Source organism: Stegostoma tigrinum, chromosome 43 (assembly GCF_030684315.1).
Source record: "Stegostoma tigrinum isolate sSteTig4 chromosome 43, sSteTig4.hap1, whole genome shotgun sequence".
Classification (NCBI taxonomy): domain Eukaryota; kingdom Metazoa; phylum Chordata; class Chondrichthyes; order Orectolobiformes; family Stegostomatidae; genus Stegostoma; species Stegostoma tigrinum.
In genome coordinates, this window is record NC_081396.1 from 15848829 (window position 1) to 15872097 (window position 23269).

General features: G+C 41.7%; 1 protein-coding gene across 1 annotated transcript in view; it reads left to right on the forward strand.

Moving 5' to 3' along the window:
* Positions 1-1867: 1867 nt before the first annotated feature.
* Positions 1868-23269, forward strand: part of LOC132206808 (deleted in malignant brain tumors 1 protein-like) — a 33954-nt gene continuing 12552 nt past the window's right edge. The window contains exons 1-8 of the mRNA XM_059641855.1: positions 1868-2048; positions 3111-3428; positions 4645-4962; positions 5047-5103; positions 5190-5378; positions 5845-5961; positions 7337-7459; positions 8241-8345. Of these exons, the coding sequence (XP_059497838.1) occupies positions 1868-2048; positions 3111-3428; positions 4645-4962; positions 5047-5103; positions 5190-5378; positions 5845-5961; positions 7337-7459; positions 8241-8345 (1408 nt within the window). The remainder of the gene's footprint in view (positions 2049-3110; positions 3429-4644; positions 4963-5046; positions 5104-5189; positions 5379-5844; positions 5962-7336; positions 7460-8240; positions 8346-23269) is intronic.

Here is a 23269-nt window from a genome sequence, read left to right on the forward strand (position 1 = left end):
AGAAGGTCGCTGAGGTCATATGCTCTGGTAGGTCCTCCATTGCAAAAGTTCTGTCGCCGAATAGTGTTCTGCATAGTTGTTGCCTGTATTCAAACTTCTGAATTGTTTTATTTAACCTTTAATGGGATATCAACACTGTGATCGTGATTTATCGACCATTTGTAAATGCCTTGATATTGATTGGTGAACTGGCTCATTTCAGAGATTGCTTCAGTTTATGGATTCTTTAATCTTATGTAGGAAACAGATGAGATTTTAGGAGAATTGATTATAATTTGAGTGCCGCCATGACAGAGACTAGATTTCCACACTGGATTGTTAATTCAGTTCCAACTCCACCAGATGCTATTCCGGAACTGTGATACTCGACCTGCATTACCATGTCGTGATGACTAACTCCACATTACTAATCAAGAGACCAGTTTGATTTGTAATTTCGATACTCTGAGATGTGATATTTAAATTTTCAGAAGTTAATTTACATTAAATCCACATTTTTATTCAATTTTCTGAACTTTTCCGAAGCACCATTTCAGATAAAATTACTTTCTTTCATTTCTGCCTATGACTCCAGCGCTGATTAATGTCAAAACACTTACTTTCCAAAGATGCTTCCAGAACGACTGGGCTGTTGGACCACATTCTGTTCGTGCTTCCAAGATCTCTCCATTCCTTTCCAATAGGAACGCCCCCAGAATATTTCAACAGTTGTTAATCCTATACTGAATCTTCTGGTGTTTGAAGGTTTCACCAATGCAGCCAAAATTTGTGCCAATGCCTGATTTCCATCCAACTACGTTGTTGTCACAGTCCATTAATTCTGGCTCACCCATTCGTCTTTGAGCCTGAAGTTCCACGAATACCACGGCAGATATAGCTAGTAGATTTGCATTTCTGAAAAACATTAGAAGCTGGATGAGTTTTATTTTACAGTATTTATTCATACTTTCATGGTGCAGTGACAGAAACGAGACCCCAATTCCGGGTTAATACCTAAAGTTACGTCCAAGGCATTATATCTCACAACTGGACAACAGCCCTCAAGTTTTTAAACACAAAGCCTTTTGCCCTCAACTCCCGTTGGGAAAGAATTAGGTGGTCACATATGTCTGCACAGAAATTGAATGTGTTGGTACTTTTAAAAATGATGTTGAAATATAAATGGGATGAAATCTTTTTAAAAACAAAACGCCTTTCGTGTCAACAGCAATACAAATAACCGACAGATCGAAGAACCATCCCATTGTATCGCAAGATGTTTGGATATCACAAATTTGCTACTATCCTTGAAAAAACTTTCTCAGTGCTCACCACCTTTGTGTCTGTTATTTCATTTATTATTTTGTTTGGGTGGATAGTCTGGAATTTGCTAAATGCAAGGTGTTCTGCTGCCAGAAATGAACACAAGAGCAGCAAAACAGCCGTCGCAACATTCAGAGTCTCCTGTATCGTCAGTGGAGCCAAAATCGGACATAATGGTTCATGTCGTTATTTTATGGCAAGATTTTTAAAAAACTTTATATTCCTATTGTTCCACATTAATGGCACGTGTTCTTCCACATTTCTCTCAATATTTTTACAAGATAAAAGCGAATACCAAGACGGAAATATTTAAAAGCAAATGGAGACGAGATCGTTAATCATTAAAAATTCAAATTCTCTATTCTTGTTATTTATGGAAAGTAGCCATTCAGGTTAATTTTTTTTTCTCAAAAACTCTGGTGTTACAGATGAAAATTGGGCGCTGAGACTAGTGAATGGAGGAAGCCACTGTGACGGACGAGTTGAAGTTTACTACAATGGAAGCTGGGGCGGATTACAAAACTCTCTGTGGGATCGAAACAATGCTGATGTCGTTTGCAGACAGATGGGATGCGGTTATGCCTTAGAAACACATAACTCTTCAAAGTATGGGGAGAGCGACAGTCGCTCATGGTTGCTTGGGGTCCAGTGTCATGGACAGGAGCCACATCTCCAGAACTGTAGCACCTTCGAACTACTTAATTGTTCCAGCACTCACAGCAGTGGCGTAGGCATCATCTGTTCAGGTGAGTATACTCTTCCCAAAGAAACCTGCGCAGAAATGTCAAAAGTCAAATCAAATATCTGTCTGCTGAGCGAACTGAGGGCATCACTTACTCCGCAGTTGCATTCAGAATATTTATTTATTTTTTCTTCCTGGGGTGAAATCAGACGTGAGCCAGATGACTGCATGTGAGAAAACAACATATTTTTGGAAGACACAAACATAACAAATTCATAATCCAAAATACAAAAATGCTGCCACATGTGCGTGTGGTATGTTTAATTTCAGGCGAAGTGTCATTGGACTCAAAATATTAACACCACAGTCTCTTAATATCGTTTAGATCAGAAGGTCGTCGATACTGTTATCCTGTATGAAGTCTGACATGCTGATGGTTCTGAATTTAAGAGGTCTAATCCAATCGCTGAGAAGCTGCTTTCTGAACTACTACAGCCAAAAATCCCTCTTGAAAACATCGATTATTCTCAAAGTAGCGTTGCTCCGAAGAATTTTAAATGGAAGCACTTGATCCCTGTAGTGGGCAACTTGATGAGAATATTATTAATCATCTCGCAGTGAGGATTGGCCTGATATCTCTCCTCATTGTGTGTTATCATATTTTACCCTGCCATAGATTTTCTTTCAACTTGTTGGAATTTATGGTACGCTAAGTTAGTGTTTATATCAAAGAAAGATAACTTTATGCTAGCTGTCAAATAAGAGAAACACGGATATAATAATCCATCGAAACACTGGCAGACTAAAACTAAGTGAAAGGATATAGAAAGGAAAAAATCCCACTGATTGCACAATGACTCATAGAATATTCACAGCTCAAAGCGAAAGGGAAACTGGCAGTAGCAGGCATAGCATTATTTTTAAAAAATGTTTCTATGTTGTATATTCTGGCTGGTAGCGTATATTTAGTCGATTTAGTTTTTCAATATATTCTGTCTCATACTTTTATGGAACTGTCATAGAAACATTTTAAACACTTTTGCCCCTGTATCTATATATTGTGCCGTACTGAGTGATGAAAGACTTATGTCATGAATGCATAATGCTATGAATTTTTGTCTAACAGAACACTTACAGTTAAGGTTGTCAAATGGTGGAAGCCCTTGTGCTGGTAGAGTGGAGATTTACTACAACAGGACATGGGGCTCTGTTTGTGATGACTCCTGGGATATGGTAGACGCTCAAGTAGTTTGCAAACAACTGGGTTGTGGAGATGCATTGGATATGACCCTTCCTTCATCCTATGGATTGGGCTCAGTCCCAGTTTTGCTGAAAGATGTGAAGTGTTCTGGAAACGAAACCTTTCTCTGGGAATGTCCTTCAGCACGACTCGGTCAACAAGACGACTGTTCTCATAAAGAGGATGTGAGAATTATCTGCACAGGTGAGGCAATTCTCAATGTTCCAACATACCTAAAATATTTCAACTGGTGCATTAAAATGACACATGTACACTGGACTGGAAAGTATGCAAAGTGTGGAATTGAACTAAAAGGATCCTAACGTATGTAAACCGTACAGCAATTGAAAGAACCATTATATCTTCCACTATGAACTGACTGTGTTGGAATTTATTCCTCTGTCAGATTCAAGCCAAGTGTAACATTGAATGCATCATTGGTGGCCCATTGTCCCTTCCCCTAGGTTACACAAATACTGTCATAAATATTTAGAACCTTTAACTTGAAAAAAAACTCAAGTTATTCTGAACATTTGTATTCAGATTTTGTAAACGTGACTGCTGGCTGTAAGCCCCACAAACTGATTATGAACCAAGGAGCAAGGAGTGTCTCATCTCTACACAGGTCCCTCCAGATTCCACTACATTAAGTATAGCTGTATTAAAAATATATCATAACTGTTAGGCTCAGGCTCCCAAAATGCCCGTTCATGACTCGATACTTAGGATTTAAATGATGATTCAGAACAATAGTTTCTATAGTTTGCTTTCAACTGGGGTATTTGTAATTGTCTTGCGGTTAAAATGTTCCCAATTACCTTAATAGAACAGCTACAAACTGACACAAAGCTCTTGTATGTCGTAACTTCTACTGTTCTGAAAATCTGACACACACCGCTGATGAAACAGGATGCGTTTGCAGTCAGATTCCTCTCCTCAGCCACTTCTCATGCTCAGTCATTTCAAAGGATTCTTGGGATCATTGTTTTTTTTTTCTCAATTCTGTACATCTCCGTCTTACTCCTGAAGAATACTTCCCTAACTTAATTCAGAATAATTAAATCAACTACATCATGTGTTACAAACAGTAAAAAGGAATAGGTAGAGTAGATGTTGGAAATTCTGAAAGAAAAACAGGAAATGCTGTAGAAATTCTTCAGGCCTGGCGGAATATCTAGAGACAATTCAGAACCGATATCTCCTCAGTACAGAATCAGCGTCACTGTATGAGAAATGTTGTCTTGGCTTTGCCTCTCCACTCAAGCTGTCAGAATTGCTGTGTTCCTCCAGCAGTTCCTGTTTCTTTATCATGTGTCATGCTCATTTCAGAAATCAGTGTTGGAAATACATGGTAACACAGAGTGATGCACGAAGGTCCTAAACAATCTATTAATCTGGATATCTGTTATTGTATGAACAGAGCACAAGGCGATGAGGCTAGTGAATGGAAAACATCGCTGTGAGGGAAGAGTGGAAGTGTTCTACAACGGGACCTGGGGAACAGTGTGCTCAGACAAAATGAATTCAGTCAATGGAAACATTATTTGCAAACATTTGCACTGTGGCGCATTCCAGGATATTGAAGATGACATTAAGTCATTCGGAGCAGGAACAGGACAGATTTGGCTTGATGAGATACAGTGTCTATCACATGAGTCGAAACTCTGGCAATGTCAGGCAGACTTATGGGGTCAACACGACTGTAACCACAGGGAAGATGCAGGGGTTGTTTGTTCAGGTAATGTGACAAACATTCTCAGTATTCGGATCTCGTTTTAGGTGCTGTTTTCCAATCCAGTCAGCATATTTCTCCTCTTAACAGAGATCGATGAAAGGATAGAGCAGCCCCTGAGTTCAAATTCCTGCATTCAAAACTCAGGTGCGTCCTCATCAGGAAGATGCAAACTCTCGGAATAATATTGCCGCTTTCTCCTTCATTCAGTAATTATTTGTTCTGTGCCACAGATTCCCAAAATACCTTGCTCCTTGTTGGAGGAAACAGTAACTGTTCTGGTAGAGTGGAAATCATGTGCGATGAACGCTGGGGGACATTGTGTGGTGATTCCTGGGACATGAGTGATGCCAATGTTGTCTGCAGACAGCTGCCATGCGGTTTTGCTGTATCAGCCCAAGGAGAGCCCGCTGTCTCTCAGGGTGAGGGTGTGATATGGCACAATGACGTCAAATGTAAAGGAAGTGAATACTCTCTGTCTGACTGTCTCTCCCCAGCACCAGCTCAAAGGGAATGCAGTCACAAGGATATTGCCCATGTGATCTGTTCTGGTAAGCACAATGCTGAGCAACTCTGAATTGTGATCATTAATGTTGCAAATTACTGCCAAAATTTCTCTTCCTGTATTAAATTTCACCTTCATGAAAATTTGTACACTCTCTTCCACAGAATCCAAATTGGTGACGATTTCTCCTTCATCTTCACCTGCAGGTACTTATGCTTGATATGATTATAAGTGTTTGTTGCAGCGTTACGTTCCTGACAATATCCTGTCTGGCGTTTTCACGAATTTAATGCTCTTGTTGCGTTTCCTCATTAATGAATTCTTTACAGTTACACAAGACAGACTCGAATTCAGCTAAATATCTCTATAATGTCTTCTTTCAGGACAGGAAAGTGAATCTAGTTCCATACCTGTCGTCGTCTGCTTAACATTGGGAGTTCTGTTCATCTTTGATTTGATCGCACTGCTGTTGGTAATGCAGAGAAAATTACGAATGAAAGGTGAGTCTCACATCCACGGATTGAGTTCACACTTCAGTCAGTTTTTATTTGTTCATTCTCGTGCCAAAGCTGTTGATGATTTTGTTTCAATTTTCCATCACCCGACCCGTTTGCCACGAGTGTGAGAAAGTTTCTGGCTGTTGGACTTCTTCAGGGGGCTTTTCCCATTGAAACGCCCCATATAACTTGGAATGAAAGGTGCAATACTCCAGAATACATTGCTGATTGTAATAATATATCATTAAGTTTCATGGAGACTTTGGCTGTTTCCCGCGAATTATTTATTCATCAATTAGATTCGTTTACAGTTAGTCAGTTTCTAGGTGCTGATGGAATTATTGAAGATGAGTGAAAGAACTAAGTGCCCTTTTGCGGCGACTTCCCGTCATCTGACAACTCGTTTATTTTGTCGAGTCAGACAAAACGTCTTCAGCTTTTACTCAGGTCGTGAAACCTGCAGATACTGGAGTAAGAGATGACAATGTTGACAATGTTTGGAGACGTGGCAGAAGAAGGGTCCCACCCTCTTCAGCTGACAGCTCTGAGAATGGCACCGGTTGATTATCTGCTTCTCTGATGCTGGCTGACCTGCTGTTATCCTCCAGATCCACAGTCTGATATCTTACTTAATTTTTACATCAGTTCAGAAGCATTTACCTGGGAACGGTTTTCCAAGAGAGGCCGATGACGATTAACATGAATAATAATGATTCTCTATGCATTTTACTGTATTTCAAGCTGAGTTTACATAGAGCAGTTTAAAATGCACACTTCATCTGCGATTGTCAACAACAGTGATAGTCGCCCTAATCTATTTGCTCCGATATCATTTCTAACTAATTCCAAGAATTCTTGATTTATCTGACTACAATATTCAAACTCTCATTTAAGCATTGTTATCGAAACATGGAGATTGGGGGTGGGGTGACAGGATCTTTATCGTGAACATTGATTGGAACCTCGTCTCAGTCCACCAGGTATTTTTTCCGACTCATTTCTTTATCTTCAAAAGTATTTGTCATTGTTCCTTGTTTTAAGAAGTTTCGAAATCTACGGACTGCATTTTCCCTGACACATTTGAATATCGATGTGACGATTCTTCATGCAAACAGAGGTGACAATACGCATCAAAACCATGGCCTTTTATAATAAATTTGGGAAAGTGCTGGGACATGAGAATGCCTGTTGGCCTGCTCACTTCCTCTCCAAAATTTCTGCTTGTCTCACTGATCAGTTAATGTTGTGCAAACATTATGCTTTCCTGCATTGCACGAAATACAATTGCTTTGCACTGGTGTTGCCCCACAAAAAAAAAATCCGTCTTGCTCGTAACATCCAATTACAAATGCTGACCAGTCTATCCTTCCTCCAACAGACCGCTACGCTGCTGCCACTGGCTCAAGTCTTGGTTTGTATCAAGGAATTTACGAGGAAATTGAGGATATCCCGCTTGGGGCGAAGTCGGTTCAGAAGCATGGCATCTACTTCCTTGTTCACAGTGAGTCATTGTTAGAAATGTGGTTTCCATTCTATTTCAATGATCAGTGATCTGATTGAACATGCTGATGTATTAAATCACTGTCGTCGTGCGAAGGAAGATATCGCATTGAATTAATCTCTATCTGTGTTTGGAGAGGTCGAATGACAATTTGAGAATACCCAAAAGGCATTCGTTATTGAAAAGAAAAAAATACATTTATCGGGCATTTGTTTGTATGCTCGAGCAGAGCTACTCTTTTCCAATGCGACCCGACCTCCGCACGGATGTCTTCAGACATCTGGGCATTGAATCCATTCACTGATTGATTGTACTGTAATATAATCTTCATCATGACTGTCAAAGAATGCCACCGGACATTAATCAGACACGCTGAAAGGGCATTTAATAGAATGATTGAATATGCATTGTGTCACTGGAATAATAACGCTTCCAATCGATTCTGCCATAATGAATGACGTCGTTGAGGAAACTGAAGACGTTCTAATTTTTTTTTCATATCTTCTGAAACCACGATAAAGGTTATGATTTAAGACATTAAGTTTACTCTGTGTGAAAGTATCTGTTCGATCGGAGGAATCTCTCATTACAGTGATGTGGCATTTCAATTTACTTTGCACCACTGCAATCTGTGTGTTGAATCTTTTCCCAGCAATGGTTTCTTTGACAATATTCCAGTTATTTCTGCACATATGGTGAAAGAATAATGCTTCTGTGTTCAAACTACAATAAAGAACATTAAACGTGAAATAATTCTCACTTTCTGTTTCTTTTTGTTCAGGAAATTCCGCTTCTGTTGACTCACACAATGGCATTGAATACTACACCAAACACACCGTGAGTGACCACAACCCAGAATCACCAAATCCTGAGGTGAAATCCAACGGTATTCCAGGTGTATACATATTCACTTTGGGCTAGTTTACGACAGGCCTTCATATTGTCTGCAGTGCAAACTTACGGATGTCAGAGCTCATATGGCTCAGAATGACATTGGTTCTTTCATGAGCATTGCCTGTTAAAAAAAACAAAATCGCGGGTTTGCTATGACGTGTTCGTTGACATCGTCCATCAAGGCACTGCTGTCAAAACAGCGGCCTAAATATTCTAATCACATTTAAAATATGAGGCACTTTGTATTTGCCCTGGATATCTGGATTTCAGCCACAAGAAGCTCGAGGGGGTGAATGGCTCAATCCTGTTTTCTGTTCATATGACTCAGAGAAATTTTTGATTTCACACCGCAAGTATTCCTCAGGATACTTCTTAGATGTAAACGGACTGCGATGCATCCAGTAGACTTCCAGGTAATGTGTCCCGCGATCCCACGAGATTCGGAGTGGACACAATTTTACTCACATCCACTTTATTATTATTTTCCTTTCCCTCAAATCTATGTCCCTAATCGTTAATCACACCACCAAAGAGAAAAGCTTCATCCTGTTGACTCCAGCTGCATGCTCTGCAAGTTCATGCAGCTCAATCCTGTCTACCCAGAGTGTGCTCAGCTCGAAGAAAAAGTTACGAATAGAAAACAGAATTAAGCTATTCATCCCCTCGAGCTTCTTCTGCCGTTCAATGATATCGTGGTTGTCTCTTATATGTCTGAAATCCAGATATCTAGGATAAATGAATCCTGTCTCATATTTACAACGAGCAACCAAGAAAATATCAACAGTCTCTTTCGGAAGAGAGTGCCAATTCTAAACCAACCTTTCTCTTTGCATGATACTTCCACTTAGGCTTAACCAGAATTCAGAGATTATTCTTCCGAGATCTAGAATCTCCAATAATTGGAAATAGTTAGTCTTTATTTGGTTTTCATTAAAAAAATCTGGAAGAATTCGATCACATTTCCTGAAACTCCCAATTTCTAGAGTTGTTTCCTGGCTCGAATCTGATTGTTTCAGCTCTTTGTGTTGTTTGATACGATTTGTGCCGGTGTTAATAAAGTTTTCCTCCCAGGTCCGCCTTGTAGAGATCATGATGATATTATGACTGAAGAAGATGATTGTCAGGCTGGCCACTCACAACTGGACAGTGACCCTGATGAACACCTTACATTGACAAATATTAGCATTGGACTTCATTCACATGGTGAGTTGAATTGCAGTCATTCCCACCTTAACCGGTGCTCTGTGCCTTCACACTACCTTAGTTACTTTCCATTCTGTGAACAACATTGCAGACTCTTCCAACCTGAGATTTTCAAAATGCCCGAACAGCCCAAAAACCACTGACTCTTTGCTCTGCAATTGCAGCAAGTGCTACACCTGTCCCTGCAACTCCCCCGTCCCTTAGCCCCCAACCCAGCCTCTAACAAGACCTTAAAAATTCAAAAAAATGCTCACCTGAACATCTGCTATTATAACATACTGTATCTGCAGTTCTTGTTGCGATCTTCACTACTTCGGGAAAAGCAAGTGGAGGCTTGCAGACCACTTTGGGCAACACCTACACTGGGCTCACAACGCACAACAACTCACTCCAGTCACGAACCATTTCCGCTCCCGCCCCACTCCTTGGATGACATATCCATCCTGGGCCTCCTGCATTGACACAATGATGCTAACAGAAGGGTGCAGGAACAGCAACCCATATTTCACTCGGGACCCCTGTAGCCCGAGGGTATCAATGTGGGCTTCACAAGCTTCAAAATCTGCCCTCCACGACCACATCCCAAAATAAGCCCAGCTCGTCCCCCCTTCCTCGCCATTCCTCCCAACTCAAGCCCCACCACCATCTCATACCCACGAAACTCATCTCGACTCCTTGACCTCTCAGGAGCACAAAAGCTGACGTTTCGGGCCTAGACCCTTCATCAGAAAGCTCTCTGATGAAGGGTCTAGGCCCGAAACGTCAGTTTTTGTGCTCCTGAGATGCTGCTTGGCCTGCTGTGTTCATCCAGCCTCACATTTTGTTGTCTTCGATTCTCCAGCATCTGCAGTTCCCATTATCTCTCTCTCGACTCCTTGACCTGTCTTTCCTCCATGGACCAACCTATCCCCTCCCTAAATCCCCACCGAAATTCACCTCTACTGGCTCAAACCCTGCCTCTTTGACGTGTCTATCTGCTCTTCACCTATCTTTTTCTTTATCCATCTTCCATCCGCCCCTACATCTATTCCGATTTGTTTGAGAATTACCTTCCACTCCCACATTTCTGATGACGGGTCTCCACTCAAAACAGCAGCTTTCCGGCTCCTCTGATGCTGCTTGGAATGCTGTGTTCTTCCAGGTCTATGTCTTGTTATTTTAAAACCCCCAGAGCCTTATCTCCACAACCTTCATTTAGAAACAGGCATATTCTGGAGACCGATCTTAATTTCAACATAATGAAGAATTACCTTCAAAAATGACATCAGTTAATATAAATCAGAACCTGAGATAATGGGAACTGCAGATGCTGGAGATTCCAAGATAACAAAATGTGAGGCTGGATGAACACAGCAGGCCAAGCAGCATCTCAGGAGCACAAAAGCTGACGTTTCGGGCCTAGACCCTTCATCAGAGAGGGGGATGGGGGGAGGGAACTGGAATAAATAGGGAGAGAGGGGGAGGCGGACAGAAGATGGAGAGTAAAGAAGATAGGTGGAGAAGGTGTGGGTGGGGAGGTAGGGAGGGGATAGATCAGTCCAGGGAAGACGGACAGGTCAAGGAGGTGGGCCAGAATCAGAACCTGTTTGTTTTCCATTTCTTTGAATAGCCAAGACTGTTTTCACCCATTAGTGACATTTTAAGTCGACAAAACTGCTGATTGAATGAATCACTGTGAAGTAAAATGGGGATTCTGGAAGGTTGGGTTTCCAAGCTTGATGTTTTAAAACGTTGTAGTTCTTGATGCCAACGGTCAACACAGACCTGTTCGATCTTTATTTGTAAAATAGAACGACAGATCGGTTTGATATGGTTCTTCTGAGGTACTGAATAATGTAAATTCCCGACGAGGAATGAATCTTTATGAAATGAACATCATAAACGTCAATACCTCATGAAAGTCAGTGACACGCAAATCAAGACTCTCTGGTTAGCTACTCAGTCAAATTCAAAATCTCCAACAGGCCAATCAAGCTACTGCACCATCTGTAATTAATTCCCATCCTTCACGTCACTTCAGGTTAATCTCTGTCAAATGTGAAAGATCAAGTATGTATTCGATTTTTCCAATTATACTTCCAGTTCTTACAATATTTAAATGCTTCAACTAAGTTGCAAATAAAGTTCAAAGTAAGCGTGAAATTCATTAGCAACAGTTGCTCCTCACCAGAAACGGACGCAAGGGTCATTAACAAATGGGAACTAATTTAAAACTGAAAGGCAATAAACTTAGTGGGGACGTGAGGAAGATAATTTCCCAGGGAGTTGGATGTCCAGAACTCACTGTCTGTGAGAGTAGTTGTAGCGGGGAACCCAATCACTTTGAAGACATACTGCCACGTACACTAGAAGGTGTTTAAAAATATTGTCATCAGGAATTGATGTGTTAGAAAATTGAAGACTGTGGATTTAGTGCAGGAAATTGACACTGATATAAGTAGTTGCTTACCTTTGGTAGTAAAGGCATGATGATTGAAGGACGTTATCTGCGCAGTAAGATTTCATAGTTCAATAATGCATTCTTTGAAATGGCCGCATAATTCTCCTGTGCACCACTGGCATTGTACATTTTCCTGGAAAACTCTCAAAGGAGCTTGAATCATATCCGCCCTACGGCAGCGTATGCAGTAGGTGTCCTTGTAGCATTACCTCTGATTCCCTCACACAAACTCCATCCTTCTCCTTCTGAAAATCCACGCACCCACTTTACCTTCGGTATCGACATGCATAGCTAGTGTGAAACACGATTTTACAGTGAACAAAACAAAATGATCAGGGCTACCTTTTCTCATTCATTCCAATGTTCAGATGCAGAAGAGGCAGGAGGATATTCTGGCCTTCTGCAAAATTCTGAAGTGTATTGAGCATTATGAAGTGTTGAACGTTATCACAGGTAACATACAAAGAGTCCGGAAAAAGGCAAAGCTCTGCTTCTGATCAAGGTCCCTTCATAATCTGGAACAGCCCTCCGCACTAACCACAACTCGACCCACGTTTGTATCGTCAACGAGCTACTAATCCACTCTTCCACTCCGACAATCAAATCATACACAAAATCATAATTTCTGAAGAAGGGTCCAATCCCAAAACTTCAGCATTGTTGCTCCTCTGATGATGCTTGACCCGGTGCATTCATTCCGCTCTACACTTTGTTATCTCAGACTCGAGCATTGATTGTTCGAACAACGACATAGAACGTTGAGACTGTTTTCCCGGTTTGAAAGAACCCACAGGCTTTTTCTTATGTTGTATATTCTACCACGTCCCCACGTGCAAAGTGATGCAGAGACAATTATGTACTTTTGGAATTATCCTCGCTGCTGGCACAGGCAGCATACCAACAGTAAACTCACACAAACCAGAAGGCGTTAATTTCTTTGGAAACGTTTCGTGAGATGACAGATTTTTGAAAACGTACCAGTTGTGTTGTCACTTGCTGCTCAGAACTTTACTATTGTTCAGGGTGGATACGTGGTCTTCTGTTGCACCTATCTGAGAGCGCAGATCGATGCACACTTCAATATCCCCTTTAACAGATGGCCTTTCATCACTCAGCCATTGCTTAGTTAAGATTGTCTTGTTCCCAATTCCTTGTTTTGAGAGCTTCAGATGGCGATTGAGCGTTTTACGTGCTGTAAATCGGGCCAGAGGCAAAATGACCTCAATTGATTCAAATCATTTTCTTTTTTCATTTCAGGCATATTCTAGAGTCTATTTCAACACAGAACATCCAAAGGCAGATAATATTGTGAGGAGTCGTGCACAATCATTTCCAAAATACAAAATTTTATTTTGCTCAACATGAGCTTTTCCTGATTGTAATTCATCCGCAATTCTTTGCATTGAACTGACTATATTCGTGTTCTCTCCTTTGTTTCTCATTTTCTCAAGTGTGTTGTCATGAGTTAACAGAAGAAAAATAATCTCTTTGTGGGATCGTTTTAGTGCTTGGAATAACTATCGAATTCACTTTTGTTTGTGGAATGACTGAATCTGTATTGAGGGTGACATCTCTATCATTAATGAATGAACTATTTTCAGGAATTCCATGCGTAGTTGCAGTGCTTTTTCATATCCATCAACGAGAGTTAATAGTTGATCAAACAATACTGCTCGCTGTTGTGTCGCTACTTATTGAATGAAAATGTTGCCTCCATCACGATATTCTCAAGAAACGAGCAATTGTTCTGTTCGTGATGCTATACAATGTAAACTGAATTCCATTAATAAAGCTGCAGTTATTTCATGTTTATGCTTTGATTCTGTGTCTCGTTGAAGATGTAAGCCACACATTAAGTATTTGAGATTGTCAGCGAGTGAGTAAGAGTGCGTGCACACATCTGTGATTGTGTAACAGTCTTTGTGAGTGTAATTGAGACTATACGTGTATTTTGGAGACCTATTGCAGGAGAGTCGTGCACAGTAAACAGCGGAAATCATTCGAATATCAGCAATAAGAGCGTTCTGAGTGAACACATCGACAGCTCGCTGGAAGTGGCAACAGAAGTGGATAAGGTTGTCAAGAAGGGGAACAGAATTCTTGCTTTCCCCAATCGGGGAAAAATGCAATACTTTTTTAAAATTCAAATCAGCTGGCTTGCAATCGAAATTTATTAATATCACATTTGGGATATTTTGTTCAGTTCTGTTCGCAACACTGTCAAAGGGATCTGGACGTTTCGGAGAAGCTACAGAAACTGTTCACAGCAATGCTACTGGGTTAGCAGAGTGTGTGGTACAGTGGGAGAGTGACCAAAGTGGATTTATCTCACTTGAACGTCGGAGGCTGAGGGGCGACTTGACAGGTGTTCACAAAATGTTGAGAGGAATGGATAGAATGCACAGATGGAATTTTTTTTCCCCCAGGGACAGAAATGCCAATTGCACGGTGATATGGGCTAAAGGTAAATAGAGTAAGTTTAAAGGAGATGAGAGAAGCAGAATTTTGTTTATTTGCTGTTTTCAGAATGGCTCTACAGATTTGGGTTTCACCTGCTCCCACTTTCTCCGTGACTGTCAGCTTTGCGTTTAGAGTAACACAATGTTGATGAGTTTGCGGATACATGTTTCCAAAAGTATGCATCAGTAATTTTGGACGTGTGTGTCTGCGGGTGTATCCTTGGCTGCAATGACGCGGAATTTGTCCTGGAGGGAAGCTTGAATTAAGGAATAAATTGATCAGTGATTAATCAAAGGTTCAGTGTCTCTCTCTCTCACACACGAAAACACACACACACATGCTCGCGTGCACACACACACACACACATAGAGAGAGGAGAAAGGTACAAAACGCAGTCTCTCTATTCTTCTCTCTCTCTCTCTCTCTCTCTCTCTCTCTCTCTCTCTCTGTGTGTCTCTGACAGTCTCTGCACTGACATCCATCTTGTGTTTAAATTGATGCAGTGCTACCGTCTGGAGGCCACCTCACGCCAGGAGACAAGATTGTTTGCAAGAGGTTCGTTTCAGATTCGACTAAATATCATCAGGGAGAAGAGTCGTGCGCCCCTATTTGCTTATATATCAGTGTTTATTACATAATAATACATGATTGCGGTGGTAATAAGGTATGGAAGAAAAAAGCAAAATAAAAACAAACCTCACATCCGTCTCGAAAAACCAGCACGTCTCTTCTCAAAAGGCATCTAAACCACGCCCTTCAGCCCATCAGGGGCTCTTCGATCGATGGCTGGACTGAAGGCTTAAGTTCATTCCTGGCAGTGTTCGCGATTTGAAACAAGGAGAAGTCCAGCACTTGCATCAAAACTCTTCCTCTGTCTCGAATATAATGTAACCAACAGCCAGCACAAAGGTAGCAGACAGAGAAAGACAAAACTGTTGGCTCATGCATAAAATGCAGCTGCAGTAAAACAAGCTGCAGGTGTCATCTTCGGTTCATAGAAGAATGCTCACAGGACTCTTTCAAGGTCATGCAGCTTTTTCAAGCATCATCAATAGCTACAAACCTTCAACCCATGTTAAATAATTCACTTCCCCAGCAGTTGTCGTATGTGATGATTGGCTTTTCACGCTTCTGCACATCCTATGGAGTGAGATACGAGCAGAAGGCGATGAGAAAACCCAGGGCCGTTCTCACTTCCCACATTTTTGAATTATTTTCTCACTTTCAATTTGAGAAAGCAGGCTAAAATACAGTAAAAATTTTCGAAATTGCTAATAAATTCGTGATGTCTCCGAATAAAACGATTCATTCAAAGTTGCCTGGACGCAGTTGCAATTGAAACACTCCATTCAATGGTTGTCATTAAAACCTTAATTGATTTTAAGTATAGGAGCTATTAGTATAACTCCAATGGTCTCCCGAGCAGCCGTGGATGTGTGTATGTGTGCTGTGTGTTTGTGCCTCTGACGGTGTGGTGCGTGGTTGTCTATTCCTTTGCAATGCCTGTGTCAATTTGATTTGTGACTGTATGTGTTTCTGTGTATGTTGATGCTTTTGCGAGCTGCTCTCTTTCTCTCTGTCTCTCCCCCTCTCCCCCTCACTCCCTCTCTTTGTCTCTGTCATTTTGACTGAACCCCAGATTGTTTTCAAGCTCCAGCATCTCCAATGCAGTGGTACCAGTGTGACAGCAGATGGTAGCATCATATGAACTTATACTGACAGGAATATTCAGAAGACTTTTTTTTATTCATCTCTCTCTCTCTGCCTTTCCCCCTCTCACTGATCATCTCCCCCTCATTCTCCTCTCTCCCACGGGCTCTCCACCCCTCTAATTTACACTCTCTTACCTCTTCCTCCCTCCGTCTTTCTTTCCTCCTCCCTCTGTAAACCTGTATCTCCTGCTGGTTCTCTCTGCATCTCCCTCCTTCTCCCTGAGCATCTCCTGCAGAGATCTCCCGGAGCTTAGATGACTGGCATGCAGTGACTATGACCATTTTCCAATCTTTGAGTCTGAGTTCAACATGTTGAGGCTTTTCCACGGATACCAATTGATTCCAATCTTTCCAAAGCTCCTAGGTGCCACACTCGGTTAAATGCAGGCTTGATGTCAAGGGCAAAGACTGTTACTTCAACTATGGAAGTCAGCTCATTTTTCCCGCTTTTGAACAACGCTCCGCTCAGTTCATGTACTGAGTGTCCCTGGCAGAATCCAAACTGGGAATCACGGTGCAGGTTATGGTGAAAGATTTGTTACTGGATAGCATTTCCTTTGGAATTTTCCATCTTGTAATGATTGGTTGATTAATTGAGTGGTTTATTGCCACGTGTACTGAAGTACAGTGAAAAACTTTCTTTATGTGCCGTACTGACATATTCTGCAGCTGGCAGAGTGCCCTGGGCGGTGCTGTAGAGTCAGAGGGACCGGGGGTGCTGCAAGGGACAGAGGGACCAGGGTCGTGTTGTCGGAACAGGGGGACATGGTTGGTGTTGTAAGTGCACTTGGTATACAGATTAAAATAATTTATATAGAGGCACAGTTTACATTCCATGCAGAGTGTTCAAGGCATGATCAACATTGGCAAGATCGTCCATTATTTGAGAATGGGGAATCTCTCGGTCAGTGTTAGAACAGCTGGTAAAAAAGCATTTTCTGAACCTTCTCCTTCATGTATTCAGAGATCTGTATCTTCTGCCTGACAGAAGAGGTTGTAGGAAATTATGATCAGGGTGCAATGGCACATTGATGATTTGGTATTCTGTGCAAATTGGAGAACGGTGCACAGTTTTTCTCACTGGGCAATAGGATGAATGTGGATAGTTTGGATAGATTTCCGAGCGATTCAGCAAAATATTGTCTGTAATGGAGTGTATTAGCTATAACGAGACATTAGCTAAAGTTGGATTGTTTCGTTAGAGGCTTGGAGACCGCTTTGCAGAACACCTCTGCTCACTTCGCAACAAACAACTGCACCTCCCAGTCGCAAAACATTTCCACTCCCCCTCCCATTCTTTAGATGACATGTCCATCATGGGCTTCCTGCAGTGCCACAATGATGCCCCCCGAAGGTTGAAGGAACAGCAACTCATATTCCGCGTGGGAATCCTGCAGCCTAATGGTATCAATGTGGACTTCACCAGTTTCAAAATCTCCCCTTCCCCAACTGCATCCCTAAACCAGCCCAATTCGTCCCCTGCCCCCACTGCACCACACAACCAGCCCAGCTCTTCCCCCCCCCCACCCACTGCATTCCAAAACCAGTCCAATCTGTCTCTGCCTCCCTAAACTGTTCTTCCTCTCAGCCATCCCTTCCTCCCACTCCAAGCCGCACCCCCATCTACCTATGAACCTCATCCCACCTCCTTGACCTGTCCGTCTTCCCTGGACTGACCTATCCCCTCCCTACCTCCCCACCTATACTCTCTCCACCTATCTTCTTTATTCTCCATCTTCGGTCCGCCTCCCCCTCTCTCCCTATTTATTCCAGTTCCCTCTCCCCATCCCCCTCTCTGATGAAGGGTCTACGCTCGAAACGTCAGCTTTTGTGCTCCTGAGATGCTGCTTGGCATGCTGTGCTCATCCAGCCTCACATTTTATAAGCTACAGTTGGATTGTTTCGTTAGAGCACCAGAAACTGAAGAGTTGAACTGATGTAATTCAGGAAAATTGAGGCTCCACACGGTGTGTAGATTAAATGCGAGCAACAGACGTACAAGATGAGTGAAAGTTGAAAATTCATAGGAGATGTGGGAGAAATGTTTTTAAAGTCAAGAATGTAAATGCCTATTAATGGGCTTCCTTTGGATTTGGAATAAATAAATATTGCAGCAAAGTTTTCAAGACATTTAGACGGGTGCATGAACAGACAGAGATGGGAGAGATGTGGACCAAACGCAGACGCATGAGATTAGTTTAGAACAACAGCATGGACAGCACAAGCATTTTGTCAGAAAAGTCTAGTCCATACTATTCTCTTCTCTGCTCTATGTTATGACCATATCGATCAATAATATCAGGCCTGAATGTCTTTCTCTGTCTCCTTCCCATCCCTTGCACTGTGCTCTGATTTTCCCACGTTGGCATCCCTCTCTGAACATTTTTATCGTGAATTACGCATGTTCCATATCCCCTATTGCATGCTCATTCGTATGTCTTTCCAACTGCTTCAAATGTAATGCTTTCATTCCTCCTCTGACCAATTCACGTATCACCACGTTCCAGGCACCTCCTGTTGACGGTGACTGAGACAGTTCATAACACTGTCATGGTTGACATTGTCGAATGATGAGCATTTGAGGTTTGCCAACAGTGCTCTGTGAATTTGCGTCACATGTAGACAGGTTGGTCAAGAAGAGCTGAGCGCACTTACCTTTATTATTCACACCAATGAGCCTCGGGGTTGAGATGTCATGAAGAAGTTCCGAATCTAGCTGGTGCTGTTAATGTTGCAAGACCCTTTGCTTTTCTGGTCGATATCGGGAGAGAAACATCATGTTAAATCGGATTAGTTTGTTGCTGTCATTGATGGATTTGAGGGAAAAATAGACGCTAGTAGGCTGGGGCTTTGTTTCCTCGAATGCAGGATATTGAGGAGAAAACTTTGAGAGTTTTTTTTAATTATGCGGGCCATCAGTAATGTGAATATTAATGGTCTTTCGTTCCTAAGTCAGCTTCGAACAAAAGTGGAAGACATATTTCAAAGTGAGAAGGGAATTATTTAAAAGGTATTTGGCAAATGCAGGTACAGTTACAACATCCCAAATACACGAGTAAGAAGGGTTTGGAGGGCTTCGAGCCAAATACACATTTGGGACTAGTTTAGTTTCAGAAATTTGCTTGGTAAGAAGACGTTGGCCCCAGAGGTCTGTTCCATTGTTGTAGGAGTCTGTTACTCTGCCGCTTTTAAACATGCCACCTCTCACTTTACACATATGATGTATGGTCATTGAAAGTTCGACGCTGGCAAGAAAAGAACCCAAGCATCCATCTTATACAAGCTCCTAGCTCTGATACTCCACGAGCAATTCTGCTTTGTCTCTCAGCTGCTCATTGGCTGCAGAAGTTTTGCAGCATTTTCTGTTTTCCAGTACCAGCAGTTTGTGCAAATATTTTAATATTCATCGGAGAAGTGAAACTTGTAGCAGAGCAAAATGACCAATGTCAAATGTTTGAAAACATATTCTTTCATTATAAATGATGCAGGTGGGCTGGTGAAATGTGCATTGCCCTTCAGAGGGTGATGATGTGCATTTTTCAGTTTTTGGCTGACTTGCAGCATTTTCAAAACGAAGAGAGTTTGCACGGACTGAATTTGTCTGCTTTGAAGCAGAGGTGATTCAGTGAGGATGTTTCGTTAAGATGTTTCAAATTATGAGGGGAATGGACAGGCTAGAGAGAAAGGAACTATTCCACTATGTGTGGGGATAAATGACCACAACCACAGAATAAAGAAAACGTGTTGGAGGTATAGTGGTGAAGTGAGTGAACAAATTCTCACGCATATTGTGATGTTAATGTGGAACACACACCCTGTAAGAGTGGGTGACGCTGAAACTTTCATGACATGAAAGCAGTATTTTACATTGATACTTGAAAAACCAATGCTTTCGAGGGAATGGTCCATGATCTAGAATGCAGGATTCGATGCATTTGAAACTTTATTGTTGCCAGGCACAGGCACGGTGGTCGAAAGTGACTTTTCATTGTGCATTGGAAATCTATGACCCTGCGATACAAGTTACAACTGTTCTTGATGGGAGACAGATTCTACGGGAACTGATAGCAAATTTCAAAACCACGAGAGGGCTTGTCAGAGACGAAAGAAACGTGGAAGATCGGGGCAGAAGTTTACCATTCTGTCCTTCCAGCCTGCAATACCACCCAATACGATCATGAAATTTCATCATTCCATTCCCCCTTTATCTACTGACCGTTTTCATGCATTACTGGCAAGGGCCATGTCGAGCTTCATCTTGAATATATTTCATGAACTGGCCACATAAGCTTCATGTGACAGACACTTCACAGCTTCACAACTCACTGAGTGAGGGAATTTTTCGTTATTTCAGCCCTGAGTGGCTTATCACTCACTCGTTGTCTGTGAACTCTGGTTCTGAATTCAACAACCTCGGGAACATTTTTCCAGTAGCTACCCTTTCCAATTTCATCAGGATTTTGTATATTTCCGTGAGATATTCCCAGCCCCAAAAATTCTTCTAAATTCCAGTGAGAACAATCGCAATCGGTCCAGTATTTCATGAAATGTCTGTCTAATCTTCCATCAATTATTTCGGAAAGAGCCAAAATATCCTTTAAATGATGAGGAGACCAAAACTGCGCACAACACTCAAGCTTTGGATTCACCCACATACTGTATAAGATCGGAAATACCTCTGTACCCCTCCACTCAAATCCTCTCACTTGAAGTCAGAATGCCATCAAAATTCCTCACCACCGTCCGGACCCGCATGCCAACATCCATCGCCTGTTCCATCATGAAACTCAGTTGTCACTCAACCTCACATTTTCGGAAACTGCCATCATTCATATCATATCCTGCTTTCATGTTTTTGACAACATGAGGAGAAACTCTTCCCTTTTGTAAATGTACAAGAACTGAAATTCAATGATCTGCACAATTGGCTCACATGCAATGCATACATAGCAAGAACTCCGGATGTTGAAGTTTGACATGACCAAGAGTGAGGCCTGTCGAAAAGTGCATGTCAGGCAGAATCAGAGGAACAGGAAAGTTGACGTTTCGGGTCAGGGCCCTTCTTCAGAAATGAGAATCCTGAAAATTCTGAAGACGCCACACAAAACATACACTTCCTCTGCCTTTGATGGGCCCTGGCCTGCTGTGTTCCTCCTGCCCCACACTTTGTTTAAATTAAGTGACAATATTTCCTCATACAAGCTGAAGTAAGGACATGGAGGGTACTGCCCTGTAAATCTGTGGAAGGCTGATGAAATCTAATCATTCCAGAGGGAGAGGCAAGAACATTTTTTTCAACAAAAATGTGCAATTTTATGAAGTGAAATAATGCCACTGGCCAGGTTAATTGTGATCACTTGTATTGACAGTGCAGACACAATTGACTGAATATCCTCTTTCTACTCTGTGATTCCGAAATTCTGTGATATACACATTATATTGAAAAGTATATGGATGTTCTTTGATGCTAATCACGTAAGTTCTAACTGGCTGAACTTCAAATTCATTTAGCGGAGCATGTTAAAGTGTTCGCTTGCAATTTTGTGTTCTTCTACCAAGATCATTGAAATTGTGCATGATGCTTGGTGATTTAATGTCGGAATATATTTACATATTCCCAGTTGCTGTGAAAATGTTGCTGAGATGTGCTGTGCGATGATGAAATGCTCAATGGAAAGATATGGAGCTTCAATTATAAATCTCAACTTACTTTGGCATCGGTGTGTTATTTTTAATACGAGTGGTGAAGCAAGTGAAAAAACGTGAGCATAGAATTTACCACAATGCCAGGTGCTTCCTGCTAATTCAACAGAACGACGAGATGCACACTGACAGTTCTGTGCTTCACACAACTGAGAACTGTGTTTCAAATGTAGAAACTTACGAGAATATTTTCTGATTTCAAATGATCACTTTTCCATAAAATTGGTTCCAAATTTCTGCTTTTTTTTGAGGCGGTATGTCATGCTTAGTTGGTGCTGATTAATGGGGTTGTTCGGGGTGGGGGGAGCGGTGTGAATGTCCATCGTTTCTGGCAAGTTCTTATTCCACTTCTCTCTGAAAGATTGCCTTTGATCAGATAGTTGGCAAGATGCCTTCTTTCTTCACACAAACCATAGGCGTTGTGAGGTTCTGCAACACACCTGTTAATCATTGCTTCGGCACTGTCACGCAGACAAACAGAGCATAGCAGCACAAATTGAACTGAATATTGCTGTAATGCATATAAATTGAGGAGGCAATGAGAGACTGATATTATTACGGGACTGTTGTGTAGAGACCCAGATAACGTTTTGGTCACCAGGGTTCAAAGCCTGCCATGGCAGATGGTGGAATTGAATTCAATAAATATCAGGAAGTAAGCGTCACATGATGACCATAAATCCTTTACCAACTGTGGGTGCAAACTTCATCTGGTTTCCCAAGTCCTTTAGGGAAGGAAACTACCATTCTTATCTGGTCTGGCTCCAGTCTCACAGCAATGTGGTTGATGCTGAACTGCCCTCGGGGGAAATAAGGATGGCAATAAATGCTGCCTGGCAGCGAGGCTCTCATTCTGTAAATGAATAAAAAATGCGACTAGCCACTGTAAACCGGATTCAGTTTTGTAACCATGGCAATGCAATCAAAGTTCTGAGTCTGCAATAAGAACAGAAATACCTGTGAAACTCGGGAGAAATATTGGGGTAATATTTCTAGTCTGTCTCCAGATATTCAGAACTGAGTATGGTTGGATGGTCCTGATTTATGAGTTGATCACCTGAGATGCGTGAGGGAAAGAGACGGTCACAGGAATCAAAGTAAAAGACAACGATTCTCCTTATTGTAATAAAGGAATAATGTGGATTCTGAAAGGGCATTAAGTATAAGTTTAGCTACTGGGAAGTTACTGTTGAAACCCCCTACGTTTTCATTCAAATGACTGAGGTATATTGCAAGCATCCGAGTTACCAGCACTGATTCTTGTGGAGGTATTGGGAGATGAAAGAACTGATATCCACAGACACCCTTTGTCTTCTATGCCAAAGCAAATATTGCATCACATACCGTATGATCTACACTTCAACAAGAAGTCATCACCTCGGAAGAATAATAAATCAC